A 27,234-nucleotide genomic window follows, 5' to 3' on the forward strand; every position below is an offset into this window, starting at 1 on the left:
CTTACAGGGTTGTGGCAACGGGCTCATGGAATTATACGTGCCAAGTGGTTATCACAGTGCCCGCCACTGGCGGAAGATGAGACAATGTGGACGGCGAGGAAATGGGAGCATCGGCTGGAAACCAGGGCTGAAGATAGGATGCGGGGCGGGCAAGAGCACAGCGGAAAGGGTGGGCGAGGGATCCGTGTCCCAACTCGCCGGGTCGCAGCTCTGCCCTGCGAGCTTCCGCCGAGACCGCCCCCCGGGAAGCCGCGTTTCCTTCCTGCAGTCGCGGTACAGCGTGGGGCACCGAGCGGCTCACGTACCCAGGAGCGCGCAGGCCTTCCCGAGGGCGTGCCCGCAGCGCGCTCCGCCCCGGAAACACGCCCACTGCCGCTTTGGCGGGCTTTCGAAACGTTCAGGTTTCCTAGCGTCCCGCTGCTTGGGAACTTATTTCTTGCCTGCTAAGCCCGCCGCCACCCGGGCGTGGCGGGACTCCTAGACCCGGCGCTGCGATGAAGAGGACCCGCGAGGAGGTGGATGCGACGCTGCAGATCGCCAAGCTGAACGCGGCCGAACTGCTGCCAGCGGTGCACTGCCTGGGCTTCGGCCCAGGGGCCAGCGGCGCTGCCGCCGGCGACTTCTGCCTGCTGGAGCTGGAGCCCACGCTGTGCCAGCAGCTGGAAGATGGACACAGGTGAGCCCTGGACACACCGCGCCCCCAGCCTCGGGCCGGCCACGTTATTTTCTAATCGGGGAAACTCGGGATGAGGAAACGGCCAGAGAGATGCACTGACTTGGCGGGGGGCTCATAGCCTGTTCCCGAGGAGTCCACGCCTCCGGTGGGCAGTCCAGTTAGCTGCACTGCGGTGATGAGTAGCACTGGTCCAGCTGACTTTGGGGACCTGTGTCAGCGGGAGCAGGTCAGGAAATACTAATACAACGTCAGTGAAGTTTTTGAAGAGTTACCGGTGATTACAGGGACTCTACAGGACACCGGTCATGGTCATTCTACCTTAAAATACAGTGGTGATATCCACTATTTATAGAATTCTTGCCTTCCACTTATATTTATTTTACTCAGACGATAGATAGGAAGTGTTGGGAATCAGCTTACAGACTTGGTAATTGGGTGAGACCCCCACCCACCCCAAAGCAAACTTGCTCAGTAGGGATCTGAAGCTGTTTCTAATTCCAGGTCAGAAACAAAGTTGCTGCAAGATGATTGATTAAAAGTCGAAGTTGAGGTAGTTTTTTTAAAGCAGTCTTGAGAAGTCTAGAGAATCGTTGTATCCCTCCACCCTGTGCAGTCCCAACTCCTGCAAAATAGGAAGCTCCAGCTTGATTCTCTTCTGCACAATTGGTCCTCCGACACCTATATTTTATTAGGCTATTTTTTCTCTTTTTTCTTAATGGAATCCTTTAGGCTGTCTTTCAATTTTCGAACTTTGCCCACCAAAGAGTTTTAGCGTAAACTGGCCATTCTTCAGATACTTACTATATACCTCAAAGTACCTTTAACGGAACTGAAAGAACTTCACTCGTCTGTTTCCATCCCAGCTCAGTTGGTGGAGAGTTGCGAAAGGAACTCAGGTGTGAGGGCTTTCTCTCGGTCCAGTTCTAGTTAATCCAGCTGGCAAAAACAAACAAACAAACAAAGGCCCTGGAAACGTGTGTTTTTAATTTTGGGGTGTAGGGAGGGATGGTATAAACAAAATATTTCAAAGTGGGGGTGGTGCAGTTAGACAAATAAATGTTAAAGACTAGGTACTTAGGCCTATCAAGCATTTATTAGCGCTGGGAATCTAAAAAACCTTTTATTCTTTTCACTTAAATGAAGACTTAGTCAAAAATAAATACACAGTCTGCTATTTCTGGTTTCTTATTATTTATTCAAAAGAAACGAGTTGCGCACAGGAGTATTAAATACTTTACAGACAAGGAAAACTGCTAGAACCAACTCCCCTGTGGTTGCCATCATCTTTGTCTTTAGTCCTTCCTTTTCCTCCTCTTCACCTTCATCCTTTCCCTCTTCCTTCTTTTTTCTTTATCTTTTTTTTGGGAAGAGGGTGGTGGGAACAGGGTCTCACTCTTGTCAGCCAGGCTGCAGTGGAGTGGCACAATCATGGCTCACTGCATGATGGTACCGTGACTACTCGGGCTCAGGTGATCCTCCCACCAGCTTCCTGAGTAGCTGAGACTTCAGATGTGCACCACCACACCCAGCTAACTTTAAAATTTTTCTTTTGTAGAGATGGGGTCTTGCTCTGTTTCTCAGGCTGGTCTCAAACTCCTGCTCTCAAGCAATCTTCTGGCCTCAGCCTCCTAAAGTGCTAGGATTACAGGCATGAGCCACGGTGTCCTTGCTTTTCTTCAACTGTGACAAAATCCCTTTGTCAAAGTCTTTGGTTTAGTCCAGTTTGTAAACATATCCTTTTCATATTTTTCATTCACCACTGCATCCTTTTTTTCATAAGTTCCCAATTTTTTGGCAACACAACTTATGGTTGGGCCAGGATGTGCTGTTTTGATTGTGAGGGAATACTCAGAACAAAACAAGGACGACACTTGGGTGGTACCAGGAGCAGCAGCTTGGCCTTTCTTGGGGAGCTTGTTAGAAATACAGGACCCTGGGTCCCATCCCAGACCCACTGAATCCCACTTTGCTTTTAAACAACATTCTCTAAGATGCCTGTGCATACATTTGAGAAGTACCACTTTAGCATGTTGTAGAAAATTTGACAGCTTGACTGAGGCTTCAAGATGCTTTGTCTTATGTTCTTTCCAGCAGTTTTCACAAAGATGCCATGTAGTGCCATTTGTCCTCTTGGCCTCTGTGGATCTGTCTTGCCCATCTTTAGTTATTTTTCCTTAATGAGGCTCTGGGTGGGCCGTCTGTGTGGCTCTCACTTAGCCCAATGCTTGCTGTGTGGAATCCATCATTGTGCTAGCAGGGGGCAGAGGCAACATCAAAACTTAATTCTAAGTTCTGTAAGCCTAGAGGGTTTGAGAACTGTTTCTAATGAAAATGTCTACTGGAATGTCAATAAATCATGTATTTTTCCCCCATTTTGCTACAGTCTTGTGATTCGTGGTGACAAAGACGAGCAAGCTGTGCTGTGCAGTAAAGACAAAACATACGACTTGAAGATAGCAGACACTTCCAATATGTTGCTTTTCATTCCTGGTTGTAAAACTCCAGACCAGCTGAAGAAGGAAGATTCACACTGTAACATTATTCACACTGAGGTGCTCTTTTCTGTACTCTGATTTATAAAAGTCTGAGAATGAAAACAGATATGGTAATTTGGTCTTTAAAAACTTTACGTGGAAAATCTATAATCAGGGAGAATCTAAGAAGTTCTTTAAAGAAATTTGAATTTCTCAGCATTTTGCTTGTTTGTTGCTTGTTTGTTGGAGTCTTGTGAACTGGTTTGTTGGAGTCTTGTGAACTTGTCTGATTTTTCCTATTTTGATTTTCAAGTCCCAGACAATTTGATCTTTTTTCTATAATGTGCAAAGTTTGTTATTCAATGACTCATTCTAAAAATCCTACTTATTTTTAGTAGATTTTGCTGTGGAAATGTTTTGAAAGGAGACTCCCTCAAACCATAACTGGTTCATTTGATAATATTTATGAGGAGGAGAAATGAAGAAATTTGAGCCAGGTGTGGTGGCTCACGCCTGTAATCCTAGCACTTTGGGAGGCCAAGGTGGGGAGATTGCCAGAGCTCAGGAGTTTGAGAGCAGTCTGGGCAACACAGTAAAACTCTGTCTCTACTAAAATACAAAAAATTAGCCAGGCGTGGTGGCATACACCTGTAATCCAAGCTACTTGGAAGGCTGAGGCAGGAGAATTGCTTGAACCCAGGAGGCAGAGGTTGCAGAGAGCTGAGATCATGCCACTGCACTCCAGCCTGGGCGATAGAGCGAGATTCTGTCTCCAGAAAAGAAATGAAGAAATTTGAGTTTTTGAAGGAAGTGTGTTTCTTAGCTTTGAAGTTGGTTTAGTTCATTAATATCCATCACCAAGTATAATAAATTTTTAATTATTTTGGAGAATATTGATGGCAGTAACCAAACAAATCTCCATTCTGTCTGTTACATATATAACAATCCAAGCATAGCCCTTATTTCTTTGAGAATGACTTTAGGCCAACTATATCCTTAAATACAGAGTTGGAGAGGAACGAAGGGAAAATGCTGGGAAGCTTCAGTGATTCATGTGATGTTACTAGAACAGAGGAACATCCAGTAAATACACTAGGTTGGTTTTTATAGGGTTTTAAGTCTTTCATTGTAATTAACTAAAAATATTGGCAGTTCATCCTATTGTAAAAAAGTAATTTTTCCATCACTTATGTGTTCTGTAGGTGTTTTTGTGAGGGCATAATAATGTCTGTAAGAATCTTTGAGCTCTTGCTTGTTATGGAAATTCTATGTACTGAGATTGGCTAAAACTTCAGGATCTGCTAACCAAAGCCATAATCGTGATTGAAACTCAGATGCTTAAAGGGTTACATAAGAAATAGGCTGGGGTTGATAAATGGTGGTAGATACCCAGGAGTAACAGGGAGTGGTTGGGTCTGCAGCAAATGGCAAAGCACAATCCCCAAGTAGGTGGATGGCCACTACTCAGCTGCCTTGTGGGAAAGTAGGCCCAGCATTGCTAGACTTATTTTTTCCAAGTAATTCTTGAAATTTAGATTTTTGGGGTGAAATCTAATTTTTTTAATGTTGGCATCTAATTGAAACACTATGCCAAACCTCCCCTAGCACACAAAAGCATACCACAATATCTGTGTATTGGATGTAGCCAGAAGGCTGCCATTTTTTTGTTTTGCTTTGTTTTTCCTGAGATGATCATGAAACAGCAAACCACTTTTAACTATGGATAAAATCAGTCTGTCAGATTTGGTCCTTAAGCTCTTCTTTGGGAGGCCTTAGATTCAGCAACATCTCCTTCAGGCTCTAGGCCTCATCTTGTCAATCAAGCCTTATCCTAGTTTGAAAGTAGAAGCATCCCCTGTCCTTCCATTTCAGAGTTGGAGGGCATCCCAAAGGTAATCCAGTTTAGCCTTTTTTTTTTCTTTTATGAAACACTTTTTTTTTTTTTTTTTTTTTTTTTGAGATGGAGTCTAGCTGTGTTGCCCAGGCTGGAGTGCAGTGGCCGGATCTCGGCTCACTGCAAGCTCCGCCTCCCGGGTTTAGGCCATTCTCCTGCCTCAGCCTCCCGAGTAGCTGGGACTACAGGCGCCCGCCACCTTGCCCGGCTAGATTTTTTTGTATTTTTTTAGTAGAGACGGGGTTTCACCATGTTAGCCAGGATGGTCTCGATCTCCTGACCTCGTGATCCGCCTGTCTCGTCCTCCCAAAGTGCTGGGATTACAGGCTTGAGCCACCGCGCCCGGCCTGAAACACTTATTGAGCAACTACTCAGTGCTAGGAACTAGGCAAGTCCTGTAGGTGCAGGCAAGGATAACAGATACTCATCCATTCTCTGGCCTCTTATCAAATGGATTTTGAGTGGTAGGCTCTCACTATTTCACAAATCAAACAGAGGAATTAGCTGCAGTTCTAAACAGTACAAAGATCTTGTATTCAACAGAAATCTCTCCTTTAGCTTTTGCCTCATTTTGACATGAGCAACACACTCCCTCTTCCCTTTAACGTCCCTATTTGAAGACTATGATAATACCTTTTCTCTGTTTTCTGCTTTTTTTTTTTTTTTTTTTGCCTAAGTATATTCATTTTTAGTTGTTTCCACCTGGTTTGGAGAATTGTCACCATCCTGGTCATTTTTTCTGGGCATACTCTAGTTTTCAGAGTATATTTGAGATGTGACACTCAATTATTGATTCTTACAATGTTGACAGTATCTTATTAAGGGGATCTGAAAAGATGGTCTTGAGGATGCCCATCCATCTAGTCAAGATGGCTGGAAAAATACCTTCCTGATACAAAGCAGAATACCTTGGAGCTTCCTTTTCTCAGTACTTGTTGAGGGGGCAGATTAATAAGTTGGAATTTTATATGAAATTTTCCTTTAGAATGGCCCCTAAAAGGTTATGATATATTACAATTTCCAGATCTTTGGTTTTTCTAATAATTATTGGGAATTAAGAAGATGTAGACCTAAGTTAAAGAAGCTAAAGAAACTTTTGATGGAAAATCCGTATGAAGGACCTGACAGTCAAAAAGAGAAGGATTCAAATAGCTCAAAAGTAAGACTCTTATTTTCACTTTTTTTATTTGGAATTTAACAACTATAATCAGAGGCACTCAATGGTCACATTCTTTTTAAAATTTATGTTATATAGCTGTTAAATGCTTGTGTTAAAAAAAGTTACAAAATTTCAAGCATACCCCAAAACAGACAGAGTAGTATAATGACCCCCATATATTCATCATTCACTTGAACAATTAATGTCCTGTCAGTCTTGTTTCTTCTATCCCCTTTCTATCCTTCCATCTTTTTAATTTTTCTAGAGTATTTTAAGGCAGATCCTATATATCATAATGCCATTTATATAGCTAAAAGCTTCTCATATTCTTAACTTTGAAATAATAGTTTTTTAGAGGTAAAAAATTTTTTTATTTAATTAAAAATATGACTAGATGCTCTTGAGAGGGGCATAATGGAAGATATTCTTACTCCAGTGTCAAAATTAACTAATTCCTGAAAGTATGGAAAAATATAAACAAAGTAAAAAACAGTTTTAAAGTGTTTTTTTTTTTTTTTTTTTTTTTTTTGAGACGGAGTCTTGCTTTGTTGCCCAGGCTGGAGTGCAGTGGTGCGATCTCGGCTCACTGCAAGCTCCGCCTCCCGGGTTTAGGCCATTCTCCTGCCTCAGCCTCCCGTGTAGCTGGGACTACAGGCGCCCGCCATCACGCCCGGCTAATTTTTTTGTATTTTCGGTAGAGATGGGGTTTCACCGTGTTCGCCAGGATGGTCTCCATCTCCTGACCTCGTGATCCGCCCGCCTCGGCCTCCCAAAGTGCTGGGATTACAGGCGTGAGCCACTGTGCCCGGCCAGTTTTAAAGTTTTTAAAGTAAAAATGACAGAATTCTGCTGGTATATGAAGACCATGTTTATACTAGAAGTTCCCTTTTTTTCCAATGGGCTCTTTCTAAAACTTTTTTTGGTAACAGCTTTATTGAGATATAGAATTCACATACCAAACAATTCACCAATTTTAAAGTGTGCAATTGAATACTTTTTAGTACATTCACAGAGTTGTGAAACCATTACCACCATCACGTTTAGAACATTTTTATAACCCCAGAAAGAAACCCTGTAGCCTTTAGCTGTCACCTTCCAGTACCACTTTCTTCTTTCCCCTTTCCCCTTAGCTCTAGGCTACCACTAATAAACTTTGTCTATATATATGCCTATTCTGGACATTTCATATAAATGGAATCATATAATATGTGGCCTTTTCTGACCGGCTTCTTTCACTTAGCCTAATCATTTCAAGGTTCATTTATGTTGTAGCATGTATCAGTGTTTTGTTTTGTTTTGTTTTGTTTGCAGGTGGAGTTTTGCTCTTCTTGTCCAGGCTGGAGTGCAATGGCACAATCTTGGCTCACTGCAACCTCCATCTCCTGGGTTCAAGTGATTTTCCTGCCTCAGCCTTCCGAATAGCTGGGATTACAGGTGCACGCCACCATGCCCAGCTAATTTTTTACTTTTAGTAGAGATGAGGTTTCACCATGTTGGCCAGGCTAGTCTTGGGACTCCTGACCTCAGGTGATCTGCCCGCCTCAGCCTCCCAAAGTGGTGGGATAACAGGCATGAGCCACCACGCCCGGCTGCAGTGTTTTATTCCTTTTCTTGCTGAATAATATCTCATTTTATGGACATACCCATATTTTATTCATTCACTTGTCAGCTAATAGACATTTGTGTAACTTCTACTTCTTGGTTATTATGAATAATGCTTTTGTGAACATTCATGTACAAGTTTTTATGTGGACCTATGTTTTCATTTTTCTTGGGTATGTACCTAGGAGTGGAATTGATGGGTCATGTGGTGACTCTGTATAAGCTTTCAAGCTGCCATACTGTCTTCCAGAGTGGCTGCACTAGTTTCCATTGATGTTGAACACCTCACGGGCTTATTGACGATTTGTATATCTTTGGAGAAATGCCTATTCAGTTTCTTTGCCTGATTTTTAGTTATTTGTCTTTTTATTACTGAGTTGTAAGCAAATTCTTTAGATAGTCTAGATACTAGTCCTTTATCAGATATATTATTCGCAAATATTTTCTCCCATTTTGTGGGCTGTCTTTTGACTTTCTTGCTTTTTTTTATTGCAGTAAAATATACATAACATAAAATTTAACATTTTTGGGGTTGGGGGCAGTGGTTCACACCTGTAATCCCAGCAATTTAGGAGGCCAGGGTGGGAGTATTGCTTGAGCCCAGGAGTTTGGGACCATTCTGGGCAACACAGCAAGAACCTGTCTCTACAAAAAATTTAAAAATTAGCTGGGCATAGTTGCATACCTCTAGTCCCAGGATGAGGTGAGAGAATCACCTGAGCCTAGGAGGTTGGGGCTGCAAGTGAGCCATGATCACACCACTGCAGTCCAGCCTGGTGACAGCATGAGACCTTGTATTAAAAAAAAAAAAAGAGGCCGGGCGGGGTGGTTCACGCCTGTAGTCCCAGCACTTTGGGGGACCAAGGCAGGCAGATCACCTGAGGCCGGCAGTTCGAGACCAGCCTGACCAACATGTAGAAACCCCGTCTCTACTAAAAATACAAAATTTGCCGGGCGTGGTGGCGCACGCCTATAATCCCAGCTACTCGGGAGGCTGAGGCAGGAGAATCACTTGAACCTGGGAGGTGCAGGTTGCAGTGAGCTGAGATCGTGCCATTCCACTCCAGCCTGGGCAACAAGAGCAAAACTCCATCTCAAAAAAAAAAAGAAAGAAAAAATAAAATTTACCATTTTAAAGTATACAGTTCAGTAGCATCAAGTACATTCATAGTGGTATGCAGTCTTTAGCACCATCCATCTCTATAACTTTTTCATTTTCTCAAACTGCAACTCTGTGCTTGTTAAACAATAACTCCTGTTTCTGCGTCCCCTCAGCCCCTGGCAACCACCATTCTACTTCCTGTCTCTATGAATTTCACTGCTTTTAATACCTCAGATAAGGGGAATCATACAGTATTTGTCCTTTTGTGGTGATAATGTTTTGAAGTACAAAAGTTTATTATTTCGGTGATGTTCAGTTGATCTACTTTTTCTTTTGTTGCTTGGTTTTTGGTGTCATTTAACAAGCCATCACCAAATCCAGTGTCATGAAGATTTACCTCTTTGTTTTCTAAGATATACATTGATTTTGTGTAGAAATCATTATACATTAAGAAAAGAAACTGAGCTACTGCATAAATATTGCCTTAATCTGTTCATGTATTTATTCCCCAATATTCAGCAAGAAATCTAAAAATATTCTTCAAAGGTCTTAAAATATTTTTTTCTTTTTGCAGTATACGACTGAAGATTTGCTTGATCAAATTCAGGCAAGTGAGGAAGAAATAATGACCCAATTACAAGTTCTAAATGCCTGTGAGATTGGAGGTAGTGTTACTTACTACTATTATAACAATGATGACATTGGCCATCATAAGGGAGAGAAGTTTTTGGACATCTTCACCCTACTGCATATAGTTTATTTAATATTCTTTTGGGTTTAAGGATGGTGTCATTTGGGCCGGGCGCAGTGGCTTACGCCTGTAATCCTAGCACTTTGGGAAGCTGAGGCGGGTGGATCACTTGAGGCCAGGAGTTTGAGACCAGCCTGGCCAACGTGGTGAAACCCTGTCTCCATGAAAATACAAAATTAGCTGGGTGTGGTGGTGCATGCCTGTAATTCCAGCTACTTGGGAGGCTGAGGCACGAGAGTTGCTTGAACCTGGGAGGCAAAGGTTGCAGAGAGCTGAGATGGTACCACTGTACTTTAGCTTGGGCATCAGAGTGAAACTCTGTCTAAAAAAAGAAAAGATGGTAATATTTGTCTTTCTCGTTGTGGGATAGAGACTACATGTGATCATCTTTACATGAGGTCAGTCTGCTACCAGTGACTTTAATCACACTTTGACTCCTTCCAATTTTTTTGAATTAAATGGTAAAGGAAGAACCATGTTTGATTAAGAAAGGTCCAGGCTGGGCGCGGTGGCTCAAACCTGTAATCCCAGCACTTTGGGAGGCCGAGGCTGGCCGATCACAAGGTCAGGAGTTCGAGACCAGCCTAGCCAACATGGTGAAACTCCATCTCTACTAAAAATACAAAAATTAACCAGGCGTGTTGGTGGGCGCCTGTAATCCCAGCTACTCGGGAGGCTGAGGCAGGAGAATCCCTTGAAACTGGAAGGCGGAGGTTGTAATGAGTGGAGATTGCATCACTGCCCTCCAGCCTGGGTGAAAGAGTGAAACTCTGTCAAATAAATAAATAAATAAAGTCCTTAGACATCAAATAGTCTAATCTTTTATTTTTTATAAATGGTAAGGAAACTAAGGCCTAGGAAGGGCAACTAACTTGTCCAGGGTACATGTGGAGTTAGTGACAGCATATGGCATATAACCCAAGTCCTTGAACTAGCAAAATTAATTTTTTTTTTTTTTTGGATGGAGTCTCACTCTGTCACCCAGGCTGGAGTAAAGTGGCGTGATCTCGGCTCACTGCAGCCTCCGCCTCGTGGGTTCAAGTGATTCTCATGCCTCAACCTCCTGAGTAGCTGGGGTTACAGGCACGTGCCACCACATCCAGCTAATTTTTGTGTTTTTGGTAGAGATGGGGTTTTGCCATGTTGGCCAGGCTGGTCTTGAACCCCTCACTTCAGGTAATCCTCCTGCCTTGGCCTTCCAACGTGCTGGAATTACAGGTGTGAGCCATGGTGCCCGGCCCTAAAGCTTTTTTTTTTTTTTTTTTTTAAAAAAAAAAAGGCAGATGAAACTATGCATTTTAATGCAGCCCTTTGCATTATTAACAGCATGGGGATGGATACAATTTCTGTAGGGGGATGCATAGATTACTTCTCGCTTTCTTCCTCAGTTTTACATCACACAATCCATTTTTTAAATGTTGCCTTTATGTTTTCAGAGTAAGACTAGAAACATTCTCCCTTAGAAATGGTGGATGTATACTTTTCTTTCTCTGGGGTGGTGGTCCTGCCATCAGTTATAAAACGGCATTTCATGGCCAGGCATAGTGGCTCATGCCTGTAGTCCCAGCCCTTTTGAGGCCGAGGCAAGTGGACCACCTGAGGTCAGGAATTCGAGACCAGCCTGGCCAACATGGCAAAACCCTGTCTAGTAAAAATACAAAAAACTTGGCTGGGCATGTTGGCGCATGCCTATAGTCCCAGCTACTCAGGAGGCTAAGGCAGGAGAATCACTTGAACCCGGGAGGTGGAGGTTGCAGTGAGCTGAGATCATGCCACTACACTCCACGCTGGGCAACAGAGTGAGACTCCATCACAAATAAATAATAAATAAATAAAATGGCATGTCATAATCTCTCACAGGAATAGGAAAGGGATCTTTATGATGCCCAGCCCTTAACTTGGCCCTCATCCACCTTGTACCTCAGAGTCTATCATCTCTTTGGTGAGCTGGACTTCTTTATGAGTATAGAAATGCCTCTGCAAGATAGCTGTGATGAGAGTTATAACCATGGTAGTGCAGCACAGCAGAGATGATCATGAATAGTGAACCTATGACCTTTACCTCATTTGTATGATACTCTAATGAAATGACTGTACCAACTGCAGATTTCCTAATTTCTGTTTAGAATGACAAGATTATTGTGAGATAGTTGAATGTCAAAGCACTGGAGAGAAGGGTGCCATGCTATGTGCCTTTAATATCCCAGCTACTCTGTAGGCTGAGGCAGGAGGATCATTTGAGCACAGGAGTTTAAGACCAGCTTGGGCAAGAGTAAGACCCCATCTCTAAGGAAAAAAAAAAAAAAAAAAAAAAGAAGAAGAAAGAAAGCACTTGAGAAAAGCTAGTCATATGTAAAGTACTCTTGAAAAACAACTTGATCTCCCTGAAGATACAATTTAAAATGATTGGGAGAAAAGCTTAAGAAGAAGCACTGTTTACAGAAAGTGAATAGTTTTTTTTTTTTTTGAGACAGTCTCACCATTGCCCAGGCTGGAGTGCAGTGGTGTAATCGTGGCTCACTGCAACCTTGGCCTCCCAGGTTCAAGCAATTCTCATACCTCAGCCTCCTGAGCAGCTGGGATTATAGGTGTGTGCCACCGTGCCCAGCTAAGTTTTTGTATTTTTAGTAGAGATGGGGTTTCACTGTGTTGGCCAGGCTGGTCTCAAACTCCTGGCCTCAGGATCCCAAAGTGCTGGGATTACAGGAGTGAGCCAGCACACCCAGCCTATTGTCTCATTTTTGCAGTAGGCAAGAGTATGCTGTGACTTTATCAATCTATTAGCTAGTTTACATAAAATGTTCTTTGGGCCAGGCACAGTGGCTCATGCCTGTAATCCCAGCATTTTGGGAGGCCGAGGTGGGCTGCTCATGTGAGGTCGAAAGTTCAAGACCAGTCTGGCCAACATGGTAGACCCCTGTTTGTACTAAAAATACAAAAATTAGCCAGGCATGATAGTGCATGCCTGTAGTCCCAGCTACTTCGGAGGTTGAGATGGGAGAATTGCTTGAACTCAGGAGGCGGAGGTTGTAATGAGCTGAGATCACGCTACTGTACTCCAGCTTGGGTGACAGAGTTGAGACCCTGCCTTAAAAAAAAAAGTTCTTTGGTAAATATAACTTATGCAATTTGTAGGTTATTGGAGGATTCTTGAATTTGATTATGAGATGAAACTTCTGAATCATGTAACTCAGCTTGTGGATTCTGAATCATGGTCTTTTAGCAAAGTTCCTTTGAATACATGCCTTCAGGAACTTGGACCATTGGAGCCAGAGTAAGTATTTTAATTTCTTGTCTATCCAGATTTCCTTAAGGGGAAGGGAGTTCTTTTATAGATTGGAATTAAACCCAGGGCATAAACTACAATAGTTATATTTTGATATCTTTGAGAAATGTTTAAAATTACAACCAAAGAAGATTTGGGAATTTTGGTCACTGGGGTGAATACATATGCATTATCTTGTTTGTTTTTGGCCATAAAAATATAAAGAAATAGGCCAGGCGCAGTGGCTTATGCCTGTAATTCCAGCACTTTGGAAGGACAAGGTGGGTGGATCACGAGGTCGGGAGATCGAGACTGTCCTGGCCAACATCGTGACACCCAGTCTCTACTAAAAAATACAAAAATTAGCTGGGCGTGCTGGTGCTTGCCTGTAGTCCCAGGTGCTTGGGAGGCCGAGGCAGGATAATTGCTTGAACTCCAGAAGTGGAGGTTGCAGTGAGCCGAGATCGTACTACTGCACTCTCAAAAAAAATAAATAAAAATAAATAATAATAAATAAAGTAAGGAAATAATATGTTTGAGCTATTTTATAATAATAAATGTATGCTTACATAATTGATGTTAAAATGTTTAGCATGGGGCCTGGCACATAGTAGCTACTCAGTATATTTTAGTTCCTACTTTAAATAAAATATTATTTGGCAACCAAAATCACTTAGTATTTGAAATATCAAATTTCTTTCTTAATTTTGAGTTGGCAGTGGAGTTAAAATATAGTGCATAAAAATACTTATAACTTTTCAAATGGGTGTTTTAAATTTTTCAGGGAAATGATAGAACACTGTCTTAAATGTTATGGGAAGAAATATGTAGATGAAGGTAAGATTTGGAAAATATTCTCATTTAACTCTTATATGTTAAAACTGGCATACCTTTCTAAAACCTGTTGGTGTTAAAAATAAGAACTCTGGCTGGGTGCAGTGGCTCACACCTATAATCCCAGCACTTTGGGAGGCTGAGGTGGGTGGATCACTTGAGCCCAGGATTTCGACACCAGCTTGGAGAACATGATAAAACGCTGTCTCCACAAAAAAATACAAAAATTAGCTGGGTGTGGCAGCACAGGCCTGTAGTCCCAGCTACTCAGGAATCTGAGGTGGGAGGATCACCTGAGCCTGGGAAGGTCGAGGCTACAGTGAGCCTTGATTGTGCCACTGCTCTCTGGCCTGGGCGACAGAGTGAGACCTTCTCAAAAAAAAAAAAAAAAAAAAAAAAAAGGCCGGCACAGTGGCTCACGCCTGTAATCCCAGCACTTTGGAAGGCCAAGGTGGGCAGATCACCTGAGGTGTGAGAAGTTCGAGACAAGCCTGGCCAACATGGTGAAAACCCATCTCTACTAAAAATAAAAAAAATTAGCCAGGCGTGGTGGCACACACCTGTAATCCCAGCTTCTTGGGAGGCTGGGACAGGATAATCACTTGAACCCAGGAGGTGGAGGTTGCAGTGAGCCGAGATCACACCCAGGCTGGAGTGCATTGGCGTGATAGATAGAGTGAGACTCTATCTCAAAAACAAAAAAACAAAAAAAAACGAACTACAGGGTTGTGGAAGTGAGTTTAGGTGTATAATTCCTTTCAAGAAACTGCAGTAAAAAAAGGAAATGTTAGTATAGTATTTAATTATAAGATGATAATTTGAAACTATCTGATACCTTTTCCTTAGGCGAAGTTTATTTTGAGTTGGATGCTGATAAAATATGCAGAGCAACAGCACAAATGCTACTTCAGAATGCAGTGAAATTCAATCTCGCTGAGTTTCAAGAAGTATGGCAGCAGAGTGTTCCTGAAGGAATGATAACTAGTCTTGATCAGCTTAAGGTAATAGCAATAGACATTTCCACCTTACTTCAACAGTTGATTAAAATTACTAGGTGAATGATACTTGAGTTGGAGCTGAATTTGGAACCAATTTCTTTTCCTAGACACCCATTAGGAGTGCATGTACATCCAATCCATCACATAGTCCTTAAAACCCAATAAAGTATTGGAGTATACTTAACATATTATAAACTACACCTTTAAAATATTTTTAATAATTTTAGTAAGTTGCTCTCACTACAATACAGTTTTAGAACATATCTATCACCTCTGTAAGATTGCTTGGGTCCATTTCCTCTTAATCCCTCTTCCTACTCAGGTATCTTATTTTGTTCCATTTCTCACTATTTGTAGCACCCCTCTCCTAGTCCAGACTACCTTGATTTTCTGCCTCTAAACAGCAATAGCATCCCTAGGCAGGCCCCTTGCACTTTTACTTTTGCTCCCTTCCAATCCGTTCTCTGTGGTGCTACTAGAATGATCTTTTAAAAATGCCAGTCAGACCAAGTGTGGTGGCTCACGCCTGTAATCCCAGCACTTTGAGAGGCCAAGGCAGGCAGACCACCTGAGGTCAGGAGTTCAAGACCAGCCTGGTCAACATGGCCAAAGCCCGTCTCTACTAAGCATATAAAAATTAGCCAGGTGTGGTGGCGGGCACTTGTAATCCCAGTTACTCGAGAGGCTGAGGCAGGAGAATCCCTTGAACCTGGGAGGCGGGGGCTGCAGTGATCCGAGTTTATGCCAGTGTGCTCTAGCCTGGGTGACAGCGAGACTGTCTCAAAAAAAAAAAAAAAAAAGTAATAAATAAATAAATGCCAGTCAGATCAGATGAATGTCCTGCTTAAATCACTTTATTTATTTATTTAGTTAGTTAGTTTTGATACTGAGTCTCATTCAGTGGCTCAATCTCAGCTCACTGCAACCCCCGCCTCCTGGGTTCCAGGGATTCTCCTGCCTCAGGCTCCCAAGTAGCTGGGATTACAGGCACCCACCACCACACCCAGCTAATTTTTGTATGTTTGGTAGAGAGGGTTTCGCCATGTTGGTCAGGCTGGTCTTGAACTCCTGACCTCAGGAGGTTCGCCCACCTTGGCCTCCCAAAGTGCTGGGATTATAGGTGTGAGCCACTGCACCTGGCCTTAAATCAGTTTAATGGTTGCCTATTGCACTCAGGATTGAAAAAACTCAGAATTCATGTCTTGGCCTATAAAGGCCCTTCAGGATCACCCTCATAGCTTCATCTCTGGCTACTTTCCCTTCTGCTCACTGCATACCAGCCCTCTTTCAGGTTTTCAAGATCATCAAGCTCTCACCTACCTTAGGACCTTCAAACAAAGCTTTTTGTTCTAGAATGATACTCTAATTTCATCTGGTCACCTCCTGCTCATCTGAGTCACTTCATCAAGGAGGCCTTCCTTCATTCTCCGCTTGAAGCAAAGGCCTCTGGTTTTACTGTTCGATAGCACGCTATGCTTTCCTTCACGGCACTCTCCCCTTAGCTTGGAAAAATGTTTATGTGGTTCACCGCTCTCTACTTTGATGGCATTTTGTTTGCTGTTGCTTGCTAGTATGTAGCATACTGCTTGGCATGTGGCGTATACTTGGTAAATATACCGTTAGTTAAATGTAAAGATTTTCTTGGTATTTATGGAGTTCTATGTCGAGGCACCATGCTAGGTGCTCAGGAGAAAATGTCATACAAGGTGTCATCATGGTGCTTAGCCTGGGGACTCGCAATGGGGTATGGACACATATTACATGCATAAATCTGTTCTTACAATGCAGAGTGATCTACGCCACGGGAAAGGCGTGCACACGATGTTATGAGAGCAAAGAAAAGGGGCTTAGCTATCAGACTGGTCAATCATGGGTGACTTTCTGAAGGAACAGACGTTTTAGCTGCTGAGTGGAAAGATGAACTGTTGCTCTCTAGATGGCAGGAAGGCCAGAGGTGGAAATCTGGGACAGCATAGCAAAGTTGGGGGGCAAATAAAAACTGAGGCACTGTTGTAGGGATGCATGGGCTGGAGTAAAGGATGCTTGTGAGGTAAGGACACTATGGACTGCGCTAAGGAATTTCAGCTCTATCTAGAAAGCTCTTTGAGGCCACTGAGTGACATTAATTAGAGGGGTTACCTCATTAGAAACGCATCAGTTTGGCCTTTTGAAAAGAATACTATGACAGTAAAGAAGATGGACAGATGGAAGGTTGGTTAGATTTGAAAAAGGATTACTGTGCAGGCTGTCAACACATATGTTCCCAACTAAGAGAGTACTGGTCAAAGAGATAGGTAATGGGGGAATGGATAGAGGAATCCTGAAGTCTTAACATCTATTACATAGACTTCAGTGACCACATAGGTATGGTGTTTGACTAACGGAATCAAAGCTGATGCCTAGGTTTCCTGTTTTCCTAGGATAGTGGAACTAGAGCAGGTTTGGATGATAAACGAGTTCATGTATAGATTTGGATACAGAGGACTGGGACTCAAAAGAGACATCTGAGCTGAAGATATAAATATTATAGTCATTAGCAAGTAAGTGGTGGCTTAGGCTACAGGTTTAGATGAGGTTACTCAGTAGAGTGACAGTGAAGCAAGTAGAGTGGTTGGGATGGAAGCCTCAGGGAGCTACAACATCAAGTTATGAGGAAAATAAGACTGTGATGTCAGGGATGGAGAGAGATTTAAAGAAGAAGGAGTAATCAACAGTAACGAAGAAAATAGAGGGCTAGGGACTGGGCAAAGTGGCTCACACCTGTAATCCCAGCACTTTGGGAGGCTGAGGAGGGTGGATCACTTGAGGCCAGGAGTTCAAGACCAGCCTGACCTACATGGTGAAACCCCTTCTCTACTAAAAATATAAAAATTAGCTGGACGTGGTGGCCTGTACCTGTAGTCACAGCTACTCAGGAGGTGGAGTCAGGAGACTGTCTTGAACCCAGGAGGCAGAGGTTGCAGTGAGCCAAGACTGCACCACTGTACTCCAGCCTGGGTGACAGAGCAAGACTCTGTCTCAAAAAGAAAATAGAAGGCTAACACGATGAATCCAAGAAAAGGGCCCACTGGATTTGGCAATGACAGGTTACTGGTGACCTTTAGAACCAGAGCTATCTTGATAAACTACTGGTGGTAGAAGCCAGATTGCAGAGGAGGAAAGAAGTCACTGCTTAAAGGAGCTCTTTGTATGAAAAAGGCTGTTGTAAATCTCTGGATAGTTTAAGTTCCATGTAGCTGACATTTTGAATATCTTGAGCTAAGCTAAACCTAAAGGTAAAAGAATGAGTCATGTTTAAACATTACAACATTACTTTAACTGCTGTGTTTCTTCTCATTTCTTGTAGGGTTTAGCGCTGGTGGATAGACACTCGAGACCGGAAATCATATCTTTGCTGAAAGTAGATGATTTACCTGAGGATAATCAGGAACGTTTTAATAGCCTTTTCTCTCTAAGGGAGAAGTGGACAGAAGAAGATATTGCCCCATATATTCAGTAAGTAATTTATTAAAGACGGATTTTGAGGGTTGTTTTTACGGTGAGTGGCACAGCATTTTAGATTTATGATTGGAACACAATTTTCTTGAGTATTCCCTGAGGATACTGCTTCCCTAGAAACTCTTAGGTGGTGGCTGTCTTCTCTGTCCTCCACAATTATTGCTTCTGGAGGTGGAGTATGTGTTATCTCTGCTCCTCACTATTGCTTCTAAAACCACTTCTTTGCTCTCATTCCTGGAAAACTGTCCCCTTTGAGGGACAAAATATATATCCCACTATGACTCTAAGGCCAACACCCCTCTCTGATTGCCACCTCATGCCTTACTTTATTTAACATTTTGGGAGAGGCCAGATTGCAGTAGAACACGTTAGCCCCAAAGTTACTTCTTACAAAATCTTGAGTCCCCTAATGCTTGAAATCAACTAACACTACAACTTTGTCACTGTGTCACACCTCTCAGGTGTTCTTTCTTCTCTTTACCCAGCTCGAATCCCGTGGCCAATCTTCTTAGCTCTTACTGTCTACACTTTACTCCTGTGGCCCTCTCTCCCTCTTGCCATATTTGTCTGGCAAAAAGCTAAAAAGATTAAACCCAACTTTCTGCTTACTCTGTGCCTACACATGGCCAGCTAAAACTTTCTGGAGAATACTACACAATGAAGCTGCCAGTCTTGCTTAAGAACCTAGTGGTACTTAGAACAGCCCCTCGCCAGGCATGATTTCCTCATGGAACTTCTCTACCCTTGGAGCTTCTTCTACATCTTCTTTTCCTTTTTCATACCAGCAGTACCCTCTGTTTCCTTTTATGATCTTATTTGTTTCAGAACATAGAAGCAGTGCTTCCAGAACAACCTTCTTTCTCACTGCCAAATCAGCCAACCTCCTCATGTGTACACCTACTTCCTTTGCAGTCCTGTGTAGTGTATGAATTTTCCATGCTCCTAAGGCCAGTCCTTCTGCAGTAGGTCCATCTCCTCTGCCTTCTTAAAGACTTGGATCCTCGAGTTACCCCTTTCACCCCTTGTGTTATTATGTCTCCCTCTTCTGGATCAACCCCACCAGCATACAAAATTCTGTAATATTGCCCATCTTGAAAGACAACAATAGCAACCTATTGGACCCCATGTCCTTTGCTCTCCTTCATAAGAAAATGTCTTTTACAAGTTTCCTATACTCACTCTATGCTTTTCACCTCCCATTCTTTCCTTTACTCAATGACATCTTCTTAACCCAATGACATCCGTCTTTCTACACTCAATGCTTAATCATTTGTCCTTGATTACTTGACTTAGCACTATTTGACAGTGTCTGCTTCCTCCTACTTGAAACACAAGTTTCTCCCCTCTTCCTTGGATGAGAGGGGAGAAAACCATCTCTTTTGTTGATGTCTCCCTTTTCTTCTCAATCTTTAAATGTTGGAGTGCTCCGGGTCTATTTTTCGGCCATCTTCTCTTCTGTTTATACTTTTCCTTTGGTGCCCTCATCTAGGCCTGGAAACAAATTTAACGACTTCCTAATTTCATCTTCATACTTGCCCTTTTCCCTGAAGTCCAGATTCCTATATCTAGTTGCCTAATTCACCTTTCCAGTTGGATATCCAATAGGAATTTCAAGCTTAACATGTTCATAACAGAATCGTTGCTTCTCCCTCGGCCTTACCCCGCTTCATCAATACAGTTAACAGCACCACTACTAATCCAGTTACTTAAACCAAAGTCTAGGAATCATCCCTATCCTTTCCTTCCCCTACCTTCTGGTTCAAACTATGAGCAAACCCTGATGGATCATCTTGTACCTGCCTCTGAATTGCTCTCCCTGTTCTATTTTTGCCCCCTTCCCCTTTTTCCTTCTTATACTGTTTAAATATTCAAGTGACAATATAATGAAACCTCCATATATCTACTGCTCAGCTTCCATAATCAACTCATTGGCTCCTTTATTTATTTATTTATTTATTTATTTATTTGAGACGGCGCCTCACTCTGTTGCCCAGGTTGGAGTGCAGTGGTGTGATCTTGGCTCACTGCAAACTCTGCCTCCTGAGTTCAAGCGATTCTCCTGCCTTAGCCTCCCGAGTAGCTGGGACTACTGGCGTGCACTACCGTACCCGGCTAATTTTTGTGTTTTTAGTAGAGACAGGGTTTCACTATGTTGGCCCGGCTGGTCTCAAACTCCTGACCTCAAGTAATCTGCCTACTTTGGCCTCCTAAAGTGCTGGGATTACAGGCGTGAGCTACCGTGCCCGGCCACCTCCATTATTTAAAACTTACATCATGTTGTACTTTTCCATTAATTAAAACACTCTTAGTGTTTTAATTATGTAATCTTCCCATTACATGTAGAATTAAGTCACAATTCTTTTTCCCTGTGCTTCAAGGTTCTACATGATCTAGCTATTGCCCCTTCTCCAGCTCATGTCCTCCTATTCCTCCCTCTCCTCGTTATGTTTCAGTCATAATCTTCTTCTCTTTGAGGTACAGAAGAGGAAACCAAAGTTCAGGAAGCATTGGTAACCTAGACAAGTTCACACAGGTACCCTGTATCCAGGTTCTCTGACTCTAGGCCCTGCTGTATAGGCCTCACTACTGCTTGTATTTCTAATTTACAGGCTGTGTGATATAATAGAAATAGCATAGACTTTGAAGTTATACAAACCTGGTGGCAGAATTTGACTCTGTCATTTATTACTTGTCTGAGCCATAGTTCCTTATATCTAACATATGGTGAAATAATACATTACTCCTAGTTTTTGTTTTTTGCTTTTTTTTGGTTTTTTGAGACGGAGTCTCACAGCGTCGCCCAGGCTGGAGTGTAGTGGCGCGATCTCCGCTCACTGCAACCTCCGCCTCCTGGGTTGAAGCAATTCTCCTGCCCCAGCCTCCCAAGTAGCTGGAATTACAGGCACCCACCACCACGCCCTGCTATTTTTTTTTCTCTTTTTAGTAGAGACAGGGTTTCACTATGTTGGCCAGGCTGTTCTTGAACTCCTGACCTTGTGATCTGCCCACATCGGCCTCCCAAAGTGCTGGGATTACAGGCATGAGCCACCCACCTGGCCTACTCCTACTTTTATTGTGTGGGTTAAATGAGATAATACATGTAATGTACTTAATTTAATTAAAACTTAGAACCACTTCCCACCCTATCTCTCCCACAAACATCTACACTTATGTTTGTTGAGAAGACAGATTCGGGGGAGAGAGATAAAATATGTACATAATACTGTATCATAATATGTTGCCTAAAATATTCATTTTTTTTTTTTTTATTGTTCCTACAGAGATTTGTGTGGAGAGAAGCAGACCATAGGTGCATTACTCACTAAATATTCTCGTTCTTCGATGCAAAATGGTGTTAAAGTATATAATTCGAGAAGACCCATTTCTTAAAAGAACAACAGTTTTTCCTTCGGGACTCAAGTTGCTTTATAAAGTTGCTGGATACAAGAAAAATAACTTGTACTTTTATATCTGACTTTTAAAAACCTAGTTTTCTAAGGCCTTTTCCTCCTCATGTTAAGCATTTTGAAACTACTGTTGTTATTTCTTAAATGTTATAGGATGTAGCTTTCAAATTATATTTGTACTATGTACACAGTGTAAACAAGGACAAAAGAAAGTATTGTTTCCTATGTTATGTCTGAGGTCTCTGTGATTTATTTAAAGTTTGGCTTTTTATTTTTAAAGTGTCATTTCTTTATTTAGGATTTGATGTTCTAATCATTAATACATTTTAAGTTTTCCAGAGAACTAAATAGTAATAGTTTCATAGAAGAGAATTCTTTATTCACTTAAATATCATTTCTCAAGTGAGTGAGTTCCCCTCTACTTTTACCCTTCTACCCAAACTGGAAGCCACTAGGTGCTATCAATTATTTATATTCGTTGTTTACATCCATGAAATTGGCTGAATAATTACTCCTCTGCCTGGCGTAGACATGCACTTTGGGGAAAAAATGGGTTTATCATTCCTATAATGAAGAATACTGGCACAGGCAGTGCTCACTCGAAAACTTCAAGTAATTTCTAGTTGGTTTTGGAATGCTTGTTAAAGTTCCTTTATAGCTTTATTTTCCTGATTTGTTTTGGTTTAGATCAAAGTGCAAATTAATTTTAACTTAGCTAATGAACTGGTCACCAGGACAGTTGGAGGGGGTACAGGCCAAGGTTAAATGGTCCAAGTTTCAAAAATGTTAATGGATAATCCATAATTAATTAAACAAGGTTTAACTGTTACTGAAGTTTACAAGTTTTTATTGTCACGAACATGAAATACAAACACAATGGCTTTGAAATGTCTTTTAATAAACGTTTCTGCATTTATATGGATTATATGATATATATACATACACAGTATATCGATGTGTAGTCTATTTATTTATTTATTTTGAGATGGAGTCTCGCTTTGTCGCCCAGGCTGGAGTGCAGTGGCATGATCTCAGCTCACTGCAAACTCAACTTCCCGAGTTCAGGTGATTCTGATGCCTCACCCTCCTGAGTGGCTGGGAATACAGGCGCACGCCACGACGCAGGGCTAATTTGTGTATTTTTAGTACAGACAGGTTTTCACCATATTGGCCAGGCTGGTCTTGAACTCCTGACCCCAAGTGATACGCCTGCCTCGGCTTCCCAAAGTGCTGGGATTACAGGCGTAAGCCACCACGCCTGGCCTCTGGTCTATATTTTATTCTTTTTCTTTTTTTTTTCCTGAGACAGTCTCGGCTCTGTCGCCTAGGCTGGAGTGCAGTGGAACGATCTCAGCTCACTGCAACTTACGTCTCCAGGGTTCAAGCAATTCTCATGCCTCAGCCTCCCAAGTAGCTGGGATTACAGGCGTGCACCACGCCCAGCTAATTTTGTATAATTTTTAGTAAAGACGGGGTTTCACCATGTTGGTCAGGCTGGTCTCGAACTCCTGACCTCAAATTATCGGCCCGCCTCGGCCCCCCAAAGTGTTGGGATTACAGGAGTGAGCCACTGCGCCTGGCCTTGTAATCTATATTTTAAAATAAATACTGAGGCAGCAGTGCCTAGTGAGAGCTCTGGAGTGCTGGAGTTTTGACATTTAGACTATCTGCAGTCTAATCACATATTTTAGAGCTTAAATCACCGGACCCAGTGTGTCTGTTGACACAGCAAGCCAGAGGCACGCACCTTCTGATTTAGGGAGACTTCCCACCACCCCACCCCGCCCGGTTACTAGCACCCTGCCCCAGCCTATTTATACCTGGCTCTTCGCAAACTTTGTCCTCCATTCTTCTTAATATGCTTGTACTAGAAAACTACCTTTCCTCCTTTTGTTGCTGCTGTTCTCGCCTCATCCACCAAATAGTTTCTTCGCTTTCCTAAATTTTAACAATTTTTTACGATAAGGCACAGGCGAAAATCGCAAGCCCTGCCCATTGACAAGACTTCCTAGTTCTACCCCCGCCGCCGTTCCACTTCCGCTGACGTCGGAGGTCAGAGGTTTCAGACAAGATGTCGGCCGATGGTCGCTTTGAGCATTTGCGGAGAGGAGCATCTCTGTGACAGAGGCTTGTTGACGGCGGCTTCTAGGAGCTAGTCGAAGGATCGAGGTTGAGACGGGCAGCACCCTTCAGTTCGCTCCCCTGGGGACTGGCCGGCTGCGAGACGTGACTTTTGGGGACCGCAGGGGAGCGGGGAGTGTGAGGTGCCAAAGACCAGTAATGCCCTGTATCCCACCGGGAAGCCGGGAAGCCAAGCTCCGCGGGACCACTTCATGCCGCTGACTGGTGTAGAGCCCGCCAGAATGAACAGGAAGAAAGGAGACAAGGGCTTTGAAAGCCCAAGGCCATATAAATTATAAGTATTTTTTCATTTCCCTTCCTTCCTTTTGGTTTTGTTGCCATTAATTACATTTTGTGATTGCTTGAAATTGACTTGGTGGGCCCGGGAAACTAGAATTTACTAGTTGGATGGAAATGGTGTTTGTAAGGTAAAAATGTTTTGAATGACAGTGTTATTCAGCAAATTTAATTCCCGTTGCAGGTCACTTAAGTTTTTTTCTAAGTACTAGATTGTATTTCTGTAAAATCTGTTTTCGTGACTGTAGCTAGATTTGTAAAAATCATCCCAATTGGTAGAGGTTTTTTTTTTTTTTTTTAATTTTTTATTTTTTTAGATGGAGTCTCTCTCTGTCGCCCAGGCTGGAGTGCAGCGACGCGATCTCGGCTCACTGCAGCCACCACCTGCCGGGCTCAAGCTTTTCTACTAGCTCAGCCTCCTGAGTAGCCGGGATTACAGGCATGTGCCACGATGCCCGGCTGACTTTTGTATTTTCAGTAGAGACTGGGTTTCACTCTGTTGGCCAGGCTGGGCTCGAACTCCTGACCTCGTGATCTGCTTGCCTCGGCCTCCCAAAGTGCTGGGATTACAGGCGTGTGAGCCACCGCACCAGGCCCCGATTTGTAGAGTTTTAAAATGAAATATTGACATGCAAGTTTGAATTACTTAGAACATAGTCCTAATTTATACTTGGATATAATTATACTTTAATAAGAAAAATTATTTCTTCCTTATTTTCTTTTTATATTTATTAATATACAACCCATCAGGTCGTCTGCATCAACAACATAAATTTCCAGAGAAAATCTGTTGTGGTAAGTTTATTCTCAACAATTATAAACAGTAACAAGTCCACTATAAAGAGTAACAATCCACCCCTCACAGTACTTAGAAAGTTTATAGTCTTCCAGATAATTGTTTCGAGAATAGGTAAGAATTAAAATTAGGGTTTGTATGATTACAAGTTCCATGGTCCTTCTACTAATACCTATCGCCTCCCAAATTCTCCCTTTCCTTTTTTTTCAATTTCCTAATTAAAATTTTATTACTCTTTATCTGGTATATAGTGTGAAAGCCTGTATAGCCAAGCATTTTATAATTGTGCATGAAACAAGTATAAGACCATAGCGACATTTCTTCTATGAAAAAGATTAAGATTAATACACTCACTGACTTGGCTTCTAAGAGGCTACTTTTGCTTCTTGACTAGGTGATGTTGCTTTGTAATGAAGTTTTAGACAGAGAATTTGAGATCTAGAAACCCTCTACCTCCCCCCACCCCCCAACACAATTTAGATGTATGAATTGCTGATATAATCAATTTTAGGAAAAAGCTTGAACACTCAAGTTTTTTGTTTGTTTGTTTGTTTGAGACAGAGTCTCGCTCTGTCACCCAGGCTGGAGTGCAGTGCTGTGATCTTGGCTTACTGCAACCTCCACCTCCTGGGTTCAAGTAGTTCTCCTACCTCAACCTCCCAAGTAGCTTGAATTACAGGTGTGCACGACCACGCCCGACTTATTTTTTTATTTTTAGTGGAGTCAGAGTTTCTCCGTGTTGGCCAGGCTGGTCTCGAACTCCTGACCTTAAGTGATTCACCTGCCTCTGCCTCCCAAAATGCTGGGATTACAGGCATGAACCACTGCACCTGGCTGAAAACTCAAGTATTTATTTAATTTACTTTCTTAGGGCTACCTTTATTACATAGACTAAAATGTTAATGAGAGCTGGTTTTCCTTGAGTGATGGTATCAACTTCTCTGTCAGATTTGTTACCCATGTATGGACATGTTTACTTAGGATAAGCTGAATAGATAGAAAAATGTCACTTTTCATAAGAGTCATAGAATCTTAGATTTGTAATATTCCTAAAAGGTTTATTAAATCTAGTCTCCTCATTTATGGAATTTCTCATGCAGTCTTCTCTAAGTTATGTACCTTGTATCTTATAGTAGGATACTTGAGTTGTATTATGTTGTATGAATTGGGTAGGAAACACAAGGGAATTAGGGAGTCTCGTTCAGAGGTTACTGCAGTAATCTAGGGGAGAAATGGTGAAGTCCTAAATGAAGATAGCCTTTGTGAAAATGGAATTGAAATAGAGTTGACATGATTGAATTAGTGAACATATATTTAGCCATTAATATATGTAAGGTATCTTCTAAGGTTTATGTGTATTAACTCAATCTTCATAATTACCTTATGAGGTAGATAATATTTTAATCCTCATATTAGGATTAAGGCATAATTGAGGCAGCTAAAAGAATGGAGGTTAAGTAACTTTCTTAAGGGCATAAAGTTGGCAAATGATAAGAGTTCGATGCACTTTCTTTACATCTGTCATTCCCCCTTCCACCTGTGTTGTCCCACAGGAATCAATAGACAGAAGTTGCACATGACTTTTTCAGGACTGCTATAAAGGGGTTGTGGATGACTTAAGTTTCCCACTGGAAACTTTGGTTGGATGTTGTGTGGGTTAGGATCTTGGCAGGAAGTAAATGGCATATATATATATATATATATGTGCTAATTGAGGGAAATGAATGGACTATTTAGAACAGAGTTAACAGAAACCAACATGAGGTGGAGGAACCCTCTGAGCTATTAACAGTGAGGAACAGTTGCCACTTCCAGGCCTGAAACAACAAAGGGAAGGGGAAGTTACTAGAACCTACTGTAGCCATGGAAAGAGTTACCTTGTAGGAACTGTGTCTTTTAATAGAAGAATGAAGCTACTGCTTACCTGCAGCCTGGCAGAAAGGAATCTGGGGTAATTAATATAAACTTGCTTTCCTTCTGCTTTCCAGTTTCCTTTCTGTGGAAACTGTTGGACCAACCCATCTAGAAGGGTAGAGCCCAGTTAATGAAACTCCTAGGGTATTGAGTAGCGTAGAGAGCAGATCAGGAGGGGCAAAAGGAGAATAATCAGAAGAGTCTATCTTTTTAACCCCAACACATCCACTATTGTCTTTGATTGAGATGAAAAGCTAATGCTCCTAACATGGGGAACTTACAAAGTTCTATGAGCCACTGAAAGAGTTGGCAATGGCTGACTACTTATTTTTTAAGTGAACTGTTACCTGAACACAGCCATCCCCATTTAGTTATATATTGACTATGGAGGTTTTGGAGCTACACTGGCAGAGGTGAGTAGCTGAGACAGACTGTGTGACCCACAA

The 27,234-nt window shown here is 42.2% G+C and overlaps 2 protein-coding genes across 3 annotated transcripts in view; both read left to right on the top strand.

The window, feature by feature from the left end:
* Window positions 1-350: 350 nt before the first annotated feature.
* Window positions 351-22,587, top strand: DSCC1 (DNA replication and sister chromatid cohesion 1). Its single transcript, XM_050802383.1, has 9 exons — window positions 351-676; window positions 3,060-3,228; window positions 6,069-6,203; window positions 9,482-9,572; window positions 12,794-12,932; window positions 13,708-13,760; window positions 14,604-14,758; window positions 18,102-18,250; window positions 21,535-22,587. Exons 1-9 carry the CDS (start codon window positions 495-497, stop codon window positions 21,641-21,643), a joined length of 1,182 nt encoding a protein of 393 aa, XP_050658340.1. The 5' UTR covers window positions 351-494; the 3' UTR covers window positions 21,644-22,587.
* A 1,106-nt stretch (window positions 22,588-23,693) lies between these two features.
* TAF2 (TATA-box binding protein associated factor 2) overlaps window positions 23,694-27,234 on the top strand; it is a 103,484-nt gene continuing 99,943 nt past the window's right edge. For both annotated transcript variants that reach the window (XM_050802381.1, XM_050802382.1), the window contains exons 1-2: window positions 23,694-24,076; window positions 24,819-24,873. In XM_050802381.1, coding sequence (XP_050658338.1) covers window positions 23,994-24,076; window positions 24,819-24,873 — 138 coding nt within the window. In that variant the 5' untranslated portion in view covers window positions 23,694-23,993. The remainder of the gene's footprint in view (window positions 24,077-24,818; window positions 24,874-27,234) is intronic.

This window comes from Macaca thibetana, chromosome 8, assembly GCF_024542745.1.
Source record: "Macaca thibetana thibetana isolate TM-01 chromosome 8, ASM2454274v1, whole genome shotgun sequence".
NCBI classification, from domain to species: domain Eukaryota; kingdom Metazoa; phylum Chordata; class Mammalia; order Primates; family Cercopithecidae; genus Macaca; species Macaca thibetana.